This window comes from Asparagus officinalis, chromosome 7 (assembly GCF_001876935.1).
Source record: "Asparagus officinalis chromosome 7, Aspof.V1, whole genome shotgun sequence".
Taxonomy (NCBI): domain Eukaryota; kingdom Viridiplantae; phylum Streptophyta; class Magnoliopsida; order Asparagales; family Asparagaceae; genus Asparagus; species Asparagus officinalis.
Genome location: NC_033800.1, coordinates 111350789 through 111369993, shown reverse-complemented (window position 1 = coordinate 111369993; position 19205 = coordinate 111350789). Strand labels below are relative to the sequence as shown.

The following is a 19205-nucleotide window of genomic DNA, read 5'->3' as shown; positions in this document are numbered from 1 at the left end:
AGAACTACTCATGACTAAAACCCAACCAAACCGCCTTCTTCATCCACGTCAGATTGAGATACTTAATCCCTCCTCCAATAGCGGATCGGATATTCTTGCATTCTCAATCGAAATTCCCAATCCGTACCCGAAAATTTCCCCACCTCTCCCTACCGCCATCCTAGGGTTTCCTCCTCCTTTGTTCCTTCTCTCTTGGTTTTAGCCCGAGATTTCGAAGAAATTTTGAGGAGGAAGGAGGAGAAGCAGCCATGGGAGTTCCAGCGTTCTACCGGTGGCTAGCTAGCGGAGAAGTACCCGATGGTGGTGGTCGACGTCATAGAGGAAGAGGCCGTCGATATCGACGACGTCAAGATCCCTGTCGACACGTCGAAACCAAACCCTAACAAGCTCGAGTTTGACAATCTCTATCTCGACATGAACGGCATCATCCATCCTTGCTTTCACCCTGAAGATCGAGTAAGCACAAGCTCGCTCTTCGTCTCTCTGTGAAGTTTTAGCTGAAATATTTTATTTCTGTTTTTTAAATTCTTGAGAGGAAATTTATGATTCTGGTGACGGTTAAAGAATTTGGTTAGTTATACTAAACCAAGCTCCTGTCTTGTTGAAGAATGTTAAATACAAACTAGAGGGACTGTTACGTTAAATACAAAGTGCAAACTGTATTCATATTTTCTTCTACTTGTTCTAGAAATGTTCTTCCACACCCATATCTCAGTAAAACTTCAACTATATTATAGTACAGCTGGTTTAAAATTTGACCACAAAACCAAGTGTATGATTAAAAACAGATAACTCAAGAGGAGGAAAAAAAAAGAAAGAAAAGAAGCAGAAACCAATAACTCCATAATTTTAAACAGATTGTACAACAAGAGTCAGCACAAGCTAATAAAACCAACATTTGGAGTCGAGGAATTACCTTTATATCTTAAATGGAGAATCAGACTCAGTTCCCCCAATTTCTGATGACCATTCAGTGATTCCCAAAATCTGCTCAAATCATGGTTGCTGAACCAGAAAAATTGAGAATTAGAGAGAAAATTTAAACATCAATCAAGGTCGTTTAAATCAGTGGAGTTTTTTTTCCCTTGTGATCTCATCATCGTTAACACCAAAGACGAGATTATCAAACACTAGTCTGTCGACAAAGTTTTGGAGAGAGAAGGTCATTTCCTTTCTATCTAATTTATTGTATTTTTTGGGCTTATTTTGAGATAAGATGAGTTTTTCTGAGTTGAGGTTTTGAGAGAGAGGGAGGGATAATAAATCCCCCTTCTTCTTGAACATGGGTTAACTTGGGTAGCTGGAGCAGGTATCGGGTATTAACCATACCTAAGAGGACTTATTTCAGATTACTTAAAGATGACTTATTTAAAGCTAGCACTATTGCGCGTGCAAATGCACGTGTAACAGAAATTAAAACCTAAAAATTCTATTTTTTATATAAAATGAGTCACTTTCCTAAGGGATCATCAAAAATTTCAAGAGCATTTATGGTCTTCATTTAATAAGCCATATTTTATTTATCCTATTGGGAATTGGCTATGATAAGTATTTCAATTTGAGCTAATACATAATTTCCTTATGCAATATTTTTTAGAAGAGTCTATTTTTCATATTTCATTTAAGTTATTATTTTAATTATTTTTAGCCTAGGTATCTAGATATACACTTTTGATGATATTTAGATTGGAACATATTGAAATTCTAATTGTTATTTTTATGTATTTATTTATGTGCATTTTTTTGGAAAAGAACTTTATCATTTCATATTTATATCTCTTATAATATGCAATGTAATGGGTATATTATTAATAAGCTTTAATAATAAGCTTATGTCAACATTTTAGAAAGTTCTAGAAAAAAGAAAGGGAAAAGGAAAAAAGTTCTATAAAATTACAATTCTACCCTTTCAAATATAATAAGAATGGAGGACATGTCCACCTCTCATCCAATTTTGGCCTACTCCCACTATTTCCATTATATTGTAGTATAGATATCTTAGATTCCCACTATTTCTATTATATTCTAGTATAGATATCTTAGATTTGGGGGGCTTATCTGAAATATTTTAGATTTGGTTAACTAACATTATAACATAAGAGACTATAATGTGTGTATTTTATAAATATATATCTTTATGCTTTATAAATGTCTTCTTCACTGATTGTCTGCGGAAAACAAGCTAATAATTAGCTAGTCGTGGCAATTTACCACTTACAACTTAGATACATCCAGATTACTCATCAAGTGCAATATTGAAAATCATATGCTCTCTTGTGTTAGTGTGTATATCAGATTTAATCAATTAGCATGTGTATGTTCTTATTGGAACTGATGTCAACATGGAAACAAAGGTACATTTGTCTCCAAATTTTGAAAAGGTTATGCGCGTAATGAGCAAGTCTATTAAAGCTCATTATTAGGATGCAAAATCAATCATTGCTTCATGTACAAAAATTACGCAAAATGTTAGGTTAAATTTGTGTATGAATTTAAGGGAAGGAGAGTAATGGGATAGCTCTTTTGGCAAAGTTTATTTAATTATGCCTCTAAAGCTATTACTTTAAGGATAATCCATAGAAGTGTTCTAAAACACAGGCTACCCGACTGATTAATTGGCCGAGTACTCGTACTTAAGATTAAATCGTTCTGGGTATGCATTACCGGTATGCATTACCCACTCGATTATGCAGTCAAACACATAATTGGGTAGTTAATTGGTACCCGGTCGCATAATTACATTAAGCAGGCGGGTAATATACGGTACTGACACTTATTTTTAAGTTAAAAATACAACCTGTTTGCGTTTTTAAAACCCTACTCGTTTTGATCTTAATATCCCCTTTACTGTCCCGAGTCCAATCAAAACAACGCTTTAAGAAATACCCTGGACCCGTTCACTGCTTGAGAATAGACTCTTTGTACTTTATGAACTTTTTTAGTAGTTTTACTTTTACTTTTGAGTGTGTAACGACTTTAATTTAACTAGCTTGAGATATTATTTTTAGTATTTTGCTTGGGATGCTTTTATATTTTTCATGAATGATTATATTTTGTTATATGGTAAATAATATATATATTATAAATATTTTTAAAAAATGTGTAATGCCGCATAATCCGATTAATCGCTACTCGAGATCGCTACTCGAGATCAGACCGTATGCATAATGGAACTATGTTTTAGAACCTTGATCATAAGAGTCATGTTGATCTCGAAGGGCTTAATCAATAATGGATGTGAGTTATGTACCTTTGCCACTTCTTCTATTTGAGGGAGGAAGGTTAGGTCCTATAAGATGACTTCTTCTATTTCTAATGATGCACACCATTTGAGCAATTATGTTGTAGTGTAGTGATTTTACATCTAGTATATGTTGCTGCTAAAATAAGTAGATTAAGGTGGAGTCATATTGTTCATTTTGTTTTCCCCTATTATGCCCCATTTTTAACCGTTCTTGTAAAATGGAGTTGGCTATGGAGCATGATTTAATTGAGAACAATATTGAAGAATTGAGCAGGATCTTATGAGCGACCATCTACATGGTGCAAACCTATCAACGATTGAATTTAAGAAATGACATATTTATGAAGGATTTTTTTCATCTTAGAAATTGTACTTGATATGAAGGGGTCACTTATAATTTATGATTCGAACTTTGATACTCTCATTATTTTTAAGTAAACAACCTTTAGTTGAAAGCATTGCTTGCTATTAGGGGGAGTGTTAATTCATTTTTTCATGATCATCTTTTTGTTAATAAGATTTCAATAATGATTTTGCACAATGCTAGAATTATTCATTTGTTTCACTTGTCTATGTTTTAGCTCAGTATAGAAGATAATTAACAATTTATTGCATGGATGGTAGGAAATTCTGCCTTGTTGGCATACATAAAATTGGTAATAGCCAATTGCTTTGAGACATTCGTCCATTTAGGTTAGTATAGCACCCCACCTCTTACCCCCACCCCAAGCGCATACACGCCTTTCTTTACATTTCCCAGTGTTTTAAAAATAGACCGATTTTATCGATTTATCGTCGATATATAGGGTTTGGGCCATGTCGGATACAAGTTCTTTCGCATATTGTTTTTGCCTGATTTGTCACAATATATCGATGTAAATCCGATAATGCGACCGATTTCTCGTGGGTTAAAAATCACTCGATTTTATACAATTTACATTTTAAGTGAACTGGTTCAGATTTAGAGGCAGAAACCCGTTTTTTTCCATACCCAACTCGCATCTACTAAACAAAAACCATGCTATCCTATTCTATTTCACATCCGCTCGTTATGTAATCCTAATTCTCTCCGTCTCCATTGTTCTCTCCCCCAAATCCCTTGCAAATTTCTCCCTCGAAGAACTCTATCGATGACCTCTCTCAAAGATTCTCTCTTGATATTTCATTAAATGTGCTTAGATTACATTTTAGGACATTATGTTACATATGCTTACCATTCGATGTGACACTCCGATTTTTACTACTGATCCCCGATAACAGGGATCCGATATGAATTTTGGCTATGCGATATATTTTCGATAACCGATATTTAAAACCTTGACCTTTCCCCCTCTAGCTAGCGGGATGTAGTAAGTTGAGAGGTTTCCTTGTGAGTCTAACAGTTGAGAAGACAGCATGAACTTGCTGTTAACTGACGACATGTGATTGTTCTTCCATTTAATGGGGGGGGGGGGGGGGGGGATTACAGCGCATTTTCATATATACTAAGTATTGAAATATACTAGTACCAGTATTTTTTCTGCACGCCTTCATCTTGCGATTTGGAGTTACATTTAAATCATACTTATTATGGTAAGCCTCTAGTTCTCTTGTTCACACCTTCTTTCCTTTATGATTGATGACTGAGTCATTCTGTGTTTTACTTGTAATTTACTGTTGCTTATGCAAATTTACAGTTATAAATGAATTGCTGGTAGATACCTTATGCTAAAGAGCACATCAAATTGTGCTACTTGGTTTGTTGCAATTATTTTCTCTCCATAGGTATTGAATAGGAAATCATTATCAATTTAGAGGATCAATTCAATGTTTCCAGCTATTTTTTACTTAATTCTTTCATGGATTGTTCTCTATGTCCTGAAACTAATCCCATTTGCTAAAATGCTGTGATAAGATGCACCTAACACTATAGGGTTCTGTTTATCATATATTCTTCTGTAATTTGACAAAATTGTTTAGATAGCAGGATCATGTTACTTGGCTTTTCAACTGATTCTTATTTGATGCTTTCCAACAGCCAGCTCCGACAACTTTTGATGAGGTTTTCCAGTGCATGTTTGACTACATTGACAGGCTTTTTATCATGATACGACCTCGGAAGCTTTTATACATGGCGATTGGTGAGTTCATCTATTAGCCTTTTATATTTTTATTTATAGGATGATTGTTCATCTGCATAAATCTTCCTGTGATTGAAAAGTACATTGATTTTCTTATGCTCTCAATTATTCTTCATAGTTTTTGCATAATAAGCATCCTTGTCATAGTTATTTGAATAATTTGTATTTTATATGTTTTTTCCCTACTTTATCACGTTATGGTCCTAAACACTGTAGATGGTGTTGCACCAAGGGCCAAAATGAACCAGCAGCGTTCTAGACGTTTTAGAGCAGCTAAAGATGCAGCAGATGCGGTGGGTATAGCAATAAGTATTCTGTTCCGTACTATCTCATGTTTGCATTTAAGTATTTGGTGTATGATTTAATCACTCCTAAAGATGTAGTTAGCTCTGTTTGTTTGTTCTTGAACATCCATTTCTTTTCTTAGGCAGCAGAAGAGGAGCGGTTGCGGCAAGAGTTTGAGAGTGAAGGCCGAAAGCTTCCTCCGAAACAGGATTCACAAGTTTGTGACTCTAATGTCATTACTCCTGGGACTGAATTTATGGCTGTATTATCCACTGCATTGCAGTATTACATTCATCTGAGACTAAATTATGATCCTGGGTGGAGGCAGATTAAAGTATGAATCATGGAATTTTGTTTAATTGTTATTCTTATACCTTTTAGTTTTTTGTAACCGGTAGATTGAGCCATTGTTGAATTCCAACCAATTCTTTGATTTATTTCCTGAAGGTTATTCTTTCTGATGCAAACGTTCCTGGTGAAGGGGAGCACAAAATTATGTCATACATCCGACTACAACGAAATCTTCCTGGTTATAACCCTAATACTCGTCACTGTTTGTATGGTTTGGTAAGTGCTGACTTGGTTGTTAGTCTGTTTTACCTTTACTGGAAAGGAAAAGAATTCCATATTTATTCTATTTTATACTTTTATTTGTCTTTTCCTTTTTGTATGAGTTAATCTTTGCAATAAGATTTTCCTTCATGTTCCACTTGCATGCTTCTATCCAGATATTGATGTGTTTGTATGCCAGTCTGAGACTTTTTGACAAATTGGTAGTTATATATTTGAAATTTGAGGTGATGAAAAGTTGGTTATGGATTACATGTATTTTTCTTCAATTCATCTTGTGCTTTTCAACTATCTCAAGTCTCTTAATAGCTCTCCACTTAATTCCAAGAGAAATTAGTTCTAAGCAAATAGAGAATTTGTTTTAACTGTGTTTTATTCTCTTTTCTTCCTTCTATAGTTTTTTAAATTTTCTTAATGTTCATTTTTTCCCTTGTTGAATCTAGATGAAAAGATCAACTTCGTAAAAAGGTTAAGCATGCTTCTGTTGTAAATCTGTTATTGATTGCCTTGAAAGTGCTAAGTTTGTCCAGGAGCTCGGTGCCTAGAGCCCCTAGCTGCCTAATGGAAGCCCTTCTAGAAGTTGCACTTCCTAGGCAGTTGCCAAGGCTGCTTTTTACAACATTTTATATATGATCTGTTATTTACATGAGAGGGTGCTATTGTTCTTTCTCTACAAAGCACTGCCTGTTTGTCAAATTATCAATTCTTCCTGTGAACACTGTTCTTGGTGAACACTGTTCTTGTGCAGCCATGATAGTATATAGTGCTTTGCTCACTTAAAAATTTATGACATAGAGTTTCTTTAATTGATTAAAACATCTGTTTGCATAATGTTGATGGCCCACTGGAAGCCCACTTGGAGGTTGCACTGCCTAGACAGTTGCCAAGTCCACTTTTTACATCATTATATATGATCTGTTATACATTTGAAAGAGGATTGTTATTCTTCTCTTTTTCTGGCATCGCTTTCTCTTTGTAAAGCAATACCTCGTTGCATGTTGAATTATCATTTCCTTCTGTGAGCACTATTCTGTATGCTCAACCATGCTAGTGTAAACTAAAGTGCTCCATTTCAAAAACATAAATTTAGCGCACAGTTTCTTCAATCGCTTAAAGTGGTTATTTCTATGACGTTGATGGGCACACATCATCTTTCTTTTCATGATCACTGTTCCTGTTTTGTCAAATTTCTGTTCTTATTGAAGTTTATATTCTTCCTTATGTTTCCTGATTATCTTTCTTTCTTTCTTTATTATTATTATTATTATTATTATTATTATTATTATTTGTGCTTATGCAGGATGCTGACTTAATCATGTTAGCTTTGGCTACACATGAAGTGCATTTTTCGATATTGAGGGAGGTTAGTTTGTTTTTAATTTTTAATAGATGTTTCATGGCTGAAAGTATTATAGTCTGTGTCAAACACTTTTTCCCATTTATTTTTCTCCATATATTTTTTGGTATTTTATTTGGTTGCTCATTTTGTCCTTTCTTTAGTATGTGCACATGTTCCATCTTTTTCGAGCTCCCACCTTAGTTCTTGCTGAAAAAGGATGGAAATTTACTTGTCTTATATTTTTCTCCATGGCATCTTTTTGAGTTTTTCTTTCAACATTGATCTCTTACACTTATTTTTTTTAATTGTTAGGTTGTGTTCAATCCGAGCCAGCAGGATAAGTGCTTTCTGTGTGGACAATTGGGCCATTTAGCAGCAGACTGCCAAGGAAATGCAAAAAGGAAATCTGGTCAGTTTGATGAGAAAAGTGATGATGTGGCTGTTGCAAAAAAACCTTACCAGGTTTGCTTTGAAAGACTTAGTTTAATCATTGTATGCCTTTCATGTGTTTGCCATGTAAAAGCTTGATTCTTTTTTCTTCATTGTTTTGCAGTTTCTGCACATCTGGACTCTTCGAGAGTATCTAGAATACGAGTTTAGATTTCCTAATCCCCCTTTTGAGGTTGATTTTGAGCACATAGTTGATGATTTCATCTTCATGTGTTTCTTTGTCGGCAATGATTTCCTTCCTCATATGCCGACATTGGAAATTCGCGAGGTCTGTAATTGTTATCCATTTTTTACATTTAAAAATCTCCACCTAGGGCCCCAAATTTATTTAGTTTTATTGAGCTATTATTTTCTTTCAATGTTCGTTTTTCAAGCCTTGGTTGGAAGCTGATTGGAGGTAGGATTGTTTAGGAAATTTTCTTGGGTTGAGGTAACTTCAGTTATCTTAATTTTACCTACAAAAATCAATAGCAATATTTGAAATCTGATGTTAATGAAATTTATCTTATACCTCCATTCTTAAGCCAAAAAGCATCACAACTTGGAGTTTAGAAGTAGTGGGTCTATCAAAGGTCGATTTACATTCTATACCTCCATAGAAGTACCTCAAATTATTATTCATTTCGTGCCATATGGGGCCTAAGTTCCATATAGTTTATTTGTAGATTTCCCCTTAGATTGTTGGCCGATATTTTTTTGCAATTAATGTTTGACTGTGGTATAAAATTATTGTTATCTTTGTATTCTGTGGACAGGGTGCAATAAACTTGCTAATGACTGTCTATAAGAAGGAATTTAGGGCGATGGGTGGATATTTGACAAATGGATGCACGGTATCTTGTCTTCATTTTTCGTTAGTGCGCTTGTAATTATCTATATTTGATAAGTTCTTCTGCTAAAATTAACCACAGTTTTTTGTCTGGTTGTTCTGAGACTTCTCCTTGATTAGTTACATCTTTTCTTTTTCTGTGCTAGCTGAATTTGAGCAGAGTCGAACACTTTATTCAGGCAGTTGGGTCATATGAGGATAGGATATTTCAAAAAAGAGCCCGCTTGCACCAGGTCCGATTCTTGACGTTCTTCTTTCATATATATCCTTAGTAGTGTATTTAGATATTTCACTTGTATTTGGGTAGAATCACTTTTACTTCTCAGCGCATATTATGTAGGTTGTTAATTTTTATGACATAATATCAGGTCAAAAATGCTTCTTCATGCATAATACCAGTTTTGAAATTTTCAATATTTATAAATTCGACCGTGACACTTCTGAAATATTTGCATTAGTAATTATACATCCAACAAGTACCATGATACTCTATGTTGTGATTATTGTTTCCTTTTCTTATTCTCTACACCTCCGTGGAAAGTATATCGGTTTGCTCTCCTTCAGGGTTGCCTAGTGGCAATCATACTTTCAACCATTTCTATGCAATACAAACTAACCAAATGCGCCCCGAGGTTTACTTTTATTGCCATATTGTGAGTTATTCTGGAAAATGATATTCACACCTATACATAAACATGCACACTCGTGTGCACTCGCGGTTGCGGGTTCATTAGGGTGCATGTGTGGGTGAAAAGCGGGTGCGTTAGGGGGTGTGTATCTTATGAATAAGTGCTTAATTAGAACTCTTTTAGCTTAGTCTCTCTATAAGAGGTTTAGCTACGGGAAGCAAGTTGTATTTTCTCCCTTCGCTTCATTGTGGTAAAAACCTTTTTTTGATGTTTATTGCTCTTAATTAGATTTTAGTACAAATTGTTTTCGTGTTTTACAAATTCTTAATTTCTAATTTGCCCTGTTTACTGTCATGCCCCGGTCCCAAATTATAATAACTTGGAACGTGACATGGCCGGCAATGCAACCCTACGGTTACATTCACGTCTCTAGATTATCCTGTATACAGATATAAAGCCAACACTACACCATAGAGCATGTACTAAGATAACAAAGAAAATAAATAGATAAAAAATCTTTGAAAAGACTGAGTTCTACTACAAGAGTACAAGTCCACAACTATCCAAAGTAAGGGAAAAAATACATCATAGTCTGGAGAACCATAGGTGATTACAGGAAAAGTTACAATTAAATAATTAAATAACTACCTAAGACAAATAAAGTGGAGACTTGATAGAATAAACAGTGATCACTGCTGATGAGCCTACCCCTCGAAATACTCTCGATCCTGCGAAGAAAGACCGGTTCCCGAATCTGGAATGCGCAAACTCCAGGGGAGTCAAAAAACTCCTAACAAGCATGAAAAATGAAGGAATTATGCACATGCAAGTGTATGTGACAGGTATAAAGAAAAGATAAAATCTAAATTAAATGTGACTAAAAGAAATACTATTTGTAGATATTGCGAATACATTTATCACAGAGCATATAAGCACGTTATTCTTCTTTTTACATGTTATTTGCATTAGAGAAGAATAATATCATGTATATAAATCGGTTTCCCGTAACACGTTTCGGGAATACGGCTTCAAGTCATGTATTGGCTATATTGGCCCTTGTATTTATAATTCAAGATATCTGGAATACGCATGAGCCCGCTTATATACATTTCATATTATCCGTCTAATTCTCCTTTATTAAATCCCATATTTGTCTGTTTAATCTAAGTGACTGTGCATGAAATGTTGTGCACTAACCACAGAGTTTCTATGGAACGACTTTCGTAAAACTATGAAAAATAAACATAGTTCAGAACATGTCTTAACAATATAAATGCATCGTCTAGTCGATGCTCCAAAGTAATAGCCAAGGAAAACCTCATATCGGGTTATCGATATCGAGGGCATAGCCATGCTATGGAAAGCACGCTTATTAATTATATTTTTGACAGAAGTCGTCTTCATGCACAATCAATTCTATCGGATGTCACTAGGTGATCAACCACATGACATTAAAAGAAAGTCAAAAGATTTGAATTCGTGACCCATATGATAGCAACGAAGTCCATTAACCACTGTACCCAATATTTCTATTTGGTTGTAGTTTGAAAAAAAACAACTTATGTAACTAATAAATATTATCATCATTTATGGCAGAAGAAAAAAAGTAATTAGTTTATTTATCACTTAATGTAGTTATAATACACTTATTTAAGTACATTTTGCAGCATTAAGAATGCACTAAAACAACTAAAACATAGAGAAAACTATCACAGATAATTACTTCGATGCTAAAAGATTTATGGACTAACTTTAAAAACAAAAGAGTTGAATATCTACCTCAGATTTGTATAATATAAGTTTGCATATAAAAGCATTTACTTGTTAAATGATGGAAATAATTAAAGTAGTTAAAACATCTCGTATTACACATTATTTGCGTAAACCATATATATAATAGACAGAAGGCTCTGTTCATGTTTAAAAGTTATTATTGAAAATCATTGTTACAAAAAAAAAACTATTTACAGGTATATAGCGGTTTATATACACACTACACATCCAAGACCTCCAAAAACCTGAAATATAATAATTACACAAATGAGGAAAAAAAATATGTATGTATGACCGTATATAGCTGTATAGAGGAGTAAGAAACCAAAGGTAGAAATAGTTGGTTATAGAGTTTTATTTATTTATAGCTCATGCCATCAACGTTCTTGGAGTGACATAAACTTCAATTCTATTTATAGCTCATGCCATCTTCACCTATTTACAGCTCGTGCCATCTTCACCTAAATAATCTCTAACTTAAATCCAATGAAACAAGCCATTATACATTGATAAACATAAGTTACATAACTAATCTGTGATTTATTAATAGTGTGCTGAAAGATTAGAGAAACAATTTTAATACTAAGGATCAGGATCAAACGAATAGGATATGAAGTTGATTTAAAAGAATGAAACTTATAGGATTCGTAAAACAAGCAAGGAGATGAACACTTGGAACTAATGACACCGTGGCGGAAACTTCCATATATGTCGCACGTGTAACCGTCGGGATCGGAAACTAGCTAGTGCAGATCATTTGTAAATATAATCATAAAACTAAGGAGAGATACGAATCACAAAATCAGGTCATATCGTTGAAGTTTCTTAGAAATATCGATATGCAAAGGAACTACAAAAAGCCTCAATTAACCCTAAATCTCAATTAATCTTGGTTAGCAGCTCCCTATGGGGGAGAAGATCTCCCCAGGCCACGTGCCCGTTGTTGGCCAAGGTTCGAATCCTCGTGACTGCATTCACCTGGTTTCCTTTAGTCTTAGGGTGAGGATGGAAACCCGGGGTTTACTTGATCAGTAGCGGCTCGACCCGCTGTCTCTGGTTCGCGTCTCGCCCGGTCCACACACCGCTCGCCCACATGCTGGGGATGAGCCCTCTGGTACTTAAGAGGTATCTCCCTGCGGATTGTTGGGGACTAGGGGGATTCGAACCGGGATGCGGCGGACTCCAAAGGGAGTTTAAGTGGAGGTGCTGACCAGGGTTCCCTTGTCAACAAAAAAAAAACAAAAACAAAAGAAAAATAAAGAAAAGAGGAAAATGTTAGAAAGATGCTTACCAATTTACCTAGTAATGGCTCTGAACACCAACCAAGAAAAATCCCAAATCAAATGTCCTTCTCTCTTCAATTGTAACCGATGCCTTCTCTCCTTCTCTTTTTTTTTCCAGACGAGGTGTAGAGAATCGGTAGAGAAAAGAAAAGGTTTTGAAGGAGGGTTCATGAAATAGAGATAAGAGTAGTTAGAGATTTCCTAAGATTTGAGGGATTTAGTTTCCGATTTGTTTTTTTTTCCGGTAGTTTCCCCACTTTAGGATGTATTCCCGCAGTAAAGGATTTGAGCAGTTACTTTTGGGGAGTTTGGGTTTTTCTTGTTTTTTCTTTTTTTTCTTCCTTTAAAACTATCTGGGCTTTTAAAAAAAAATGTAGTAAGTAGATGGGCTTAGGAATCAGGCTTGCCATAAGAAAAATAATTGTGGGCCTTGGCTTAAGTATGCTTGGGTATTACATCTGACCTACCTAAAAAAAAGTATCCTCAAAATTTAAATTAAGACTGAAAAGAGACTTAGGTATTATTCATAGCAAAGAGATGTGGGTAGCGCTGACGAATCTTATCCTCTCACTTCCATGTCGCTTCACCAGGTCCATGGTGTACCTAAGATACCAATACTAGAGGGATAATATTATTCTTGAGGATCTTCTCTTGTCTGTCCAAAATCTTCATTGGTCGCTCCTCATATGATATGTTTGTCCAAATCTGAAGCTCTGTGATATTTAGGACGTGAGTCTCATCTCGCACATATCATCGAAGATGTGATACGTGGAACACATCATGCATTCCCTCTAAAGACGGAGGCAAAACGAGACGGTATGCCACCTCTTCTACTGTCCAATATCTCAAAAGGACCGATGTAACGTGGACTAAGCTTTTCGCGGCTGCCAAATTTGATCACTCTTCTGGTTGGGGATATCCTCAAAAAACATGCTCTTCAACCTAAAACTGTAAAGGTTTTCTCTTAGCATCATTCCAGTTCTTTTGTCTATCCTGAGCCGACCTAAGGCGCTCCCATATTGTCTTTATTTTGTCTACAGTCTGTACTATCATCTCAGGACCTAACAAACGCCGCTCTCCCAAGTCATCCCAACATGTAGGAGATCTACATTTTCTTCCATATAATGCCTCATAAGGTGCCATCTGGATGCTGGCCCGATAACTGTTATTATAAGAAAACTCCACCAAGTATAAATGGTCTTCCAAGAGCCTTTGAAATCCAACATGCATGCCCGTAATATGTCCTCCAGAATATGTATAGTCCTCTCTCATTGTCCATCTATCTGAGGGTGGTAAGCCGTGCTCTAACTCGGTTTAGTCCCAAGACACTATTGTAAGCTCCTCAAAAGTGATAAAAATCGTCTCTATCAGAAATAATGTTAACTGGTATCCCTACAAGCGTACTATCTCCCTCATGCACAACTCAACTAAACTCTCCGTCGTCTGTCCAACTCGAAATGGTATGAAGCGAGCCGACTTGGTGAGTTTGTATACTACTACCCATACTGCGTTGTTTCCCTTCTGGCTCCTCGGCAGAGTTGTGATAAAGTTCATCGTAATATGTTCCCACTTCCACTCGGGAATAGGAAGGGACTGCAATAACCTGGTTGTCCTCTAATGCTCAGCCTTCATCTGCTGACATATTAGGCATTTTGATGTAAATCGGGCTATCTCCATCTTCATTCCTGGCCACCAGTAATGTTTCCTCAAGTCCCGGTACATCTTTGTGGCCCCTGGATGAATAGAAAGCACTGAACTGTGCTCCTCCTCCAACAATTCTCTTCTGACCTCACCCCTAGGCACACACAATCTATCACAAAATCGTAGGGATCCATCCTCATGTATCTGTAGATCAGTTCTCTTCCCAGATTTCATTTGTTTCTTAAATTTTGGTACCGAGCATCCTCGAACTGGGTAGGCTTGATCCGGTCCACCAGAGTTGACTGTAAATGCAAACTCATCAACTGTCTTCCTATTCCAGGCAATATAATCTTCATGTCAGAACTCAGCTAGCAACTCCCACTATCTGGTGAGTCTCATCGCCATAGGCTTCCTACTCAAATGATCTGACACCACATTAACTTATCTTGGGTGATATTGTAAATCAAGATCGTAATCCGTCATAAGATCTAACCACCTGCGCTGCCTCATGTCGAGCTCCTTCTGAGTGAAGATATACTTTAAACTTTTATGATCTGTGTACACCTTCACTCTTTGCCCTAAAAGATAGTGTTATCATAGTTTCAATGCAAAAATAACCGTCGCCAATTTTAGATCATGAACCGGATAGTTCCTCTCATGCGTCTTCAGCTGTCTAGATGCATAAGCTACTATCTTTTCATGTTGTATCAGAAGTTCAGAACACAACCTAAACCCAAACCAGAAGCATCTGTGTGCACTACAAATCCTGCTAACTCATTCGAAATTATCAAAACTGGTGTTGTCGTCAACTTCTTCTTCAAACCCTCAAATGCTGCTTAACAGTCCTGAGTCCACACAAACTTAACCTCCTTCCGAGTTAGCCTAGTAAGTAGTCCTGCAATCTTAGCAAAATCCTTTATAAATTTTCTGTAGTATCTACCCATCCCCAAGAAACTCTATACTTCTGCCACAGATGTAGGTGGATCCAATCTCAACATCGCATCAACCTTCTTCGGGTCCACAGAGATACCTGCTCTTGAAATTACATGTCCCAGGAAGGACACTTGCTCCGATCAGAACTCACACTTGTTCAATTTCCTATAGAGCTTCTCCTTCCGTAGGATTTTCAACACCGTCCGTAAAGGCTTTGCATGATCTTCCTTGGTCTTGGAGTATACAAGAATGTCATCGATGAACATCACCACAAATCGGTCGAGATACTGGGAAACTAAATACCTTGTTCATCAAGCTCATAAATGTAGATGGAGCATTAGTCACTCCGAATGGCATCACCAAAAACTCATAGTGCTCGTACCGTGTGCGGAATACGATCTTGGGTATATCTTCCTTCCTCACCTTCAGCTGATGATAGTCTGACCTGAGGTCCAGCTTAGAAAACACCCTATCTTCTCTGAGCTGATCGAAAAAATCATCAATCCTTGGAATTGGGTATTTATTTTTTATAGTAACTCGATTTAACTCCCTATAGTCAATACACATCCTTCGGTTACCATCCGACTTCGGCACTAAAACATCACTGGTGCTCCCCAAGGTGAAGTACTTTGCCTGATAAATTTCTTATCGAGATACTCCTGAACTTGCTTCCGCAACTCCTCTAAATCTGCTATCGGCATCCGGTAAGGTGGTTTTGAAATATGTGCAACCCCTGAAATAAGATTGATGACGAACTCTATCTCTCTATTTAGTGGCAGACCCGATAACTCATCAGGGAAAATATCAAGGAAATCCTCGATAATTTTTGTTATAGGCTTCTCCTCTTCCTCTATACAGGTTAATACTCCATTCAATACTTTGGCTACACCATCACTTTGCTACCGCTCATGAATTCAAACTCTGTGTGACCTGGTATCTTGAACACTACGCTTCTGGGTCGGCAATCAATCGTCGCATGGAAGTTGTATAGTCAATTCATCCTCAAAATAACATCGAACCCGTTAGTGTCAATCACCAACAAGTCGACAAATAGCTCTCTACCACAAACTACCACTGGGCATTTCTTACACCCTACTAGACATTAACACCCCGCTACCAGTATAGATATTCCAGCTTGCATCTAAACTATCACATGATATGGTGTGTTGTGTAATGAACTGAGCAGATATAAAACAGTACGATGCCCCATAATCAAACATGGTAAACGTAGGGACAGAATAAACCAAAATGGTACCTATGATTACATCACCAGATGTGTTTGCCTGCTCAGCGGCAAGTGTCAGAACCTGACATTGTCTTTGCTGCTGCTGAGCTTGCTGACCGTATTGCCATAGGCGCCACTGTTGATATTGTGGCTGGTATGAGTGTTGGAAATAGGAACCTTTCCACTGTCTCTGGCCTTGAAATTATTGACCCTCTGATGTCCTCGAAACATCTGCTGTTGTATGGGAAGTGATGGCCTCAACTGTTGTCCACTCTGTCTAGTCTGGCCTGTTGGCACTATCACTTGTTGTATGGGAAGTGATGGCCTCAACTGTTGTCCACTCTGTCTAGTCTGGCCTGTTGGCACTATCACTCTACCTGAAGTTCCTCCTGAAACTCCTCTACTAGGACAAGTGGTGAGTTGATAATCTGTCGCGCCACATGCTATGCACAACTCGTTAGCTCTCCTGCAGTCCTTCATTAAGTGTCCCGACTTACTACAAAAATAACAAACATGTTGGTTAGATGTGGAGCTGGTCTCGAAGTCCCTGTCTACTGGCACTTGGCTGGTGCTCCTCCCATTTGAGGCTTTTGTTGGTTCCCTCCCGAGGTCTATCTTGCAGGGCGCTTGTTTGCCCTTCTCCTTACAAAGACGACGTCCTCGTCATCACGTCATGACAATTGACACATCTCAGTATTACTGTCAGGCGATGTGGACTTTAGAGGTGACTCCTACGGGCTCTAGAGGTGGCTCCCAGCGCATCCACACGGTGTAGCATTTAGCCCTGTATAGTACTTAGCTCTACACTTCCGGCTGATAATTGCTCTGATATCATTTTGTCACGCCCGGGCTGCGGTCCCGTTGGCACACACAAGCTATGGGACCCACCGAGAGCAACTTGATGTTGGTTAAATTCCACTGTCAAAATGTTAACACTAGTTCTTGGGTCTTGGATTTTTCTATTTAAGCCACTAATAATTTTTCACACTAGTTAATGTGGGACTAAAGTGTGGGTGTCACAGGTGCGCAGACCCCTGAGGAGTCAGAAAACTCCCAACAAGTATGAAAAATGAAGGAATTGTGTGCGTGCAAGTGTATGTGGCAGGTATAAAGAAAAGATAAAATTTAAATTAAATGTGACTAAAAGAAATACTACTTGTAGATATTGCGAATACATCTATCACAGAGCATATAAGCACGTTATTCTTCTTTTACATGTTATTTGAATTAGAAGAGAATAATATCATGTATATAAATCGATTTCCTATAACACGTCCTTGAAACACGGCTTCAAGTTAGGTGTTGACCATTGGCCTTTGTATATATAATTCAAGATATCAGGAATGCGCATGAGCCCACTTATATACATTTCATATTCTCCGTCCAATTCCCTTTTTATTAAATCTCATATTTGTTTGTTTAATTTAAGTGACTGTGCATGAAATGTTGTGCACTAACCACAGAGTTTTCGTGGAACGATTTTTGTAAAATTATGAAAAATAAACACGGTTCAGAACATGTCTTAATAAGATAGATGCATTGTCTAGCCGATGCTCCAATAGTAATACCCAAGGAAAATCTCATATCGGGTTATCGATATAGAGAGCATAGCTATGCTATGGAAAACACATTTATAAATCATATTTTTGACGGAAATCGTCTTCATGCACAACCAACCTTATCGGATGTCACTAGGTGATCAACCACATGACATTAAAAAAAGTCAAAAGATTTGAACTCGTGACCCTTATGATAGCAACCAAGTCCATTAACCAACATGACATTAAAAAAAGTCAAAAGATTTGAACTCGTGACCCTTATGATAGCAACCAAGTCCATTAACCACTATACCCAATATTTCTATTTGGTTGTAGTTTGAAAAACATAACATATGTAACTAATAAATATTATCATCATTTATGGTAGAAGAAAAAAAAGTTTATTTATCATTTACTGTAGTTATAATACACTTATTTAAGTACAATTTGCAGCATTAAGAATGCACTAAAACAACTAAAACACAGAGGAAACTATCACAGATAATTATTTCGATGCTAAAAGATTTATGGACTAACTTTAAAAACAAAAGAGTTGAATATCTACCTCATATTTGTATAAGATAAGTTTGCATATAAAAGCATTTACTTGTTAAATGATGGAAATAATTAAAGTAGTTAAAACATCTTGTATTACATATTATTTACATAAACCATATATATAATAGACTGAAGGCTCTGTTCATGTCTAAAAGATATTATTGAAAATGATTGTTAAAAAAAAACTATTTACAGGTAAATAGCGGTTTATATATACACTAACATTCAAGACCTCCAAAAACCTGAAATATAATAATTACACAAACGAGGGAAAAAAAATCTATATGCATGACCGCATATAGCTGTATAGAGGCGTAAGAAACCAAAGGTAGAAATAGTTGGTTATAGAGTTTCATTTATTTATAGCTCATGCCATTAACGTTCTTGGAGTGACATAAACTTCAATTCTATTTATAGCTCATGCCATCTTCACCTATTTAGAGCTTATGTCATCTTCACCTAAATAATCTCTTAACTTAAATCCAATGAAACAAGCCATTATACCTTGATAAACATAACTAATCTGTGATTTATTAATCGTGTGCTGAAAGATTAGAGAAACAATCTTTAATAATGAAGATCACCTAAATAATCTCTTAACTTAAATCTAATGAAACAAGCCATTATACCTTGATAAACATAACTAATCTGTGATTTATTAATCGTGTGCTAAAAGATTAGAGGAACAATCTTTAATACTAAAGATCAGGATCAAACGAATAAGATATGAAGTTGATTTAGAAGAATGAAACTTACAGAATTCGTAAAACAAGCAAGGAGATGAACAC

General features: G+C 36.4%; 1 protein-coding gene across 1 annotated transcript in view; it reads left to right on the top strand.

Annotated features, from left to right (window-relative positions):
- LOC109848912 (5'-3' exoribonuclease 3-like) overlaps window positions 249-19205 on the top strand; it is a 31220-nt gene continuing 12263 nt past the window's right edge. The window contains 11 exon segments of the mRNA XM_020418634.1: window positions 249-278; window positions 280-456; window positions 5262-5364; window positions 5581-5657; window positions 5792-5983; window positions 6097-6216; window positions 7520-7582; window positions 7871-8020; window positions 8112-8276; window positions 8764-8841; window positions 8984-9070. Of these exon segments, the coding sequence (XP_020274223.1) occupies window positions 249-278; window positions 280-456; window positions 5262-5364; window positions 5581-5657; window positions 5792-5983; window positions 6097-6216; window positions 7520-7582; window positions 7871-8020; window positions 8112-8276; window positions 8764-8841; window positions 8984-9070 (1242 nt within the window).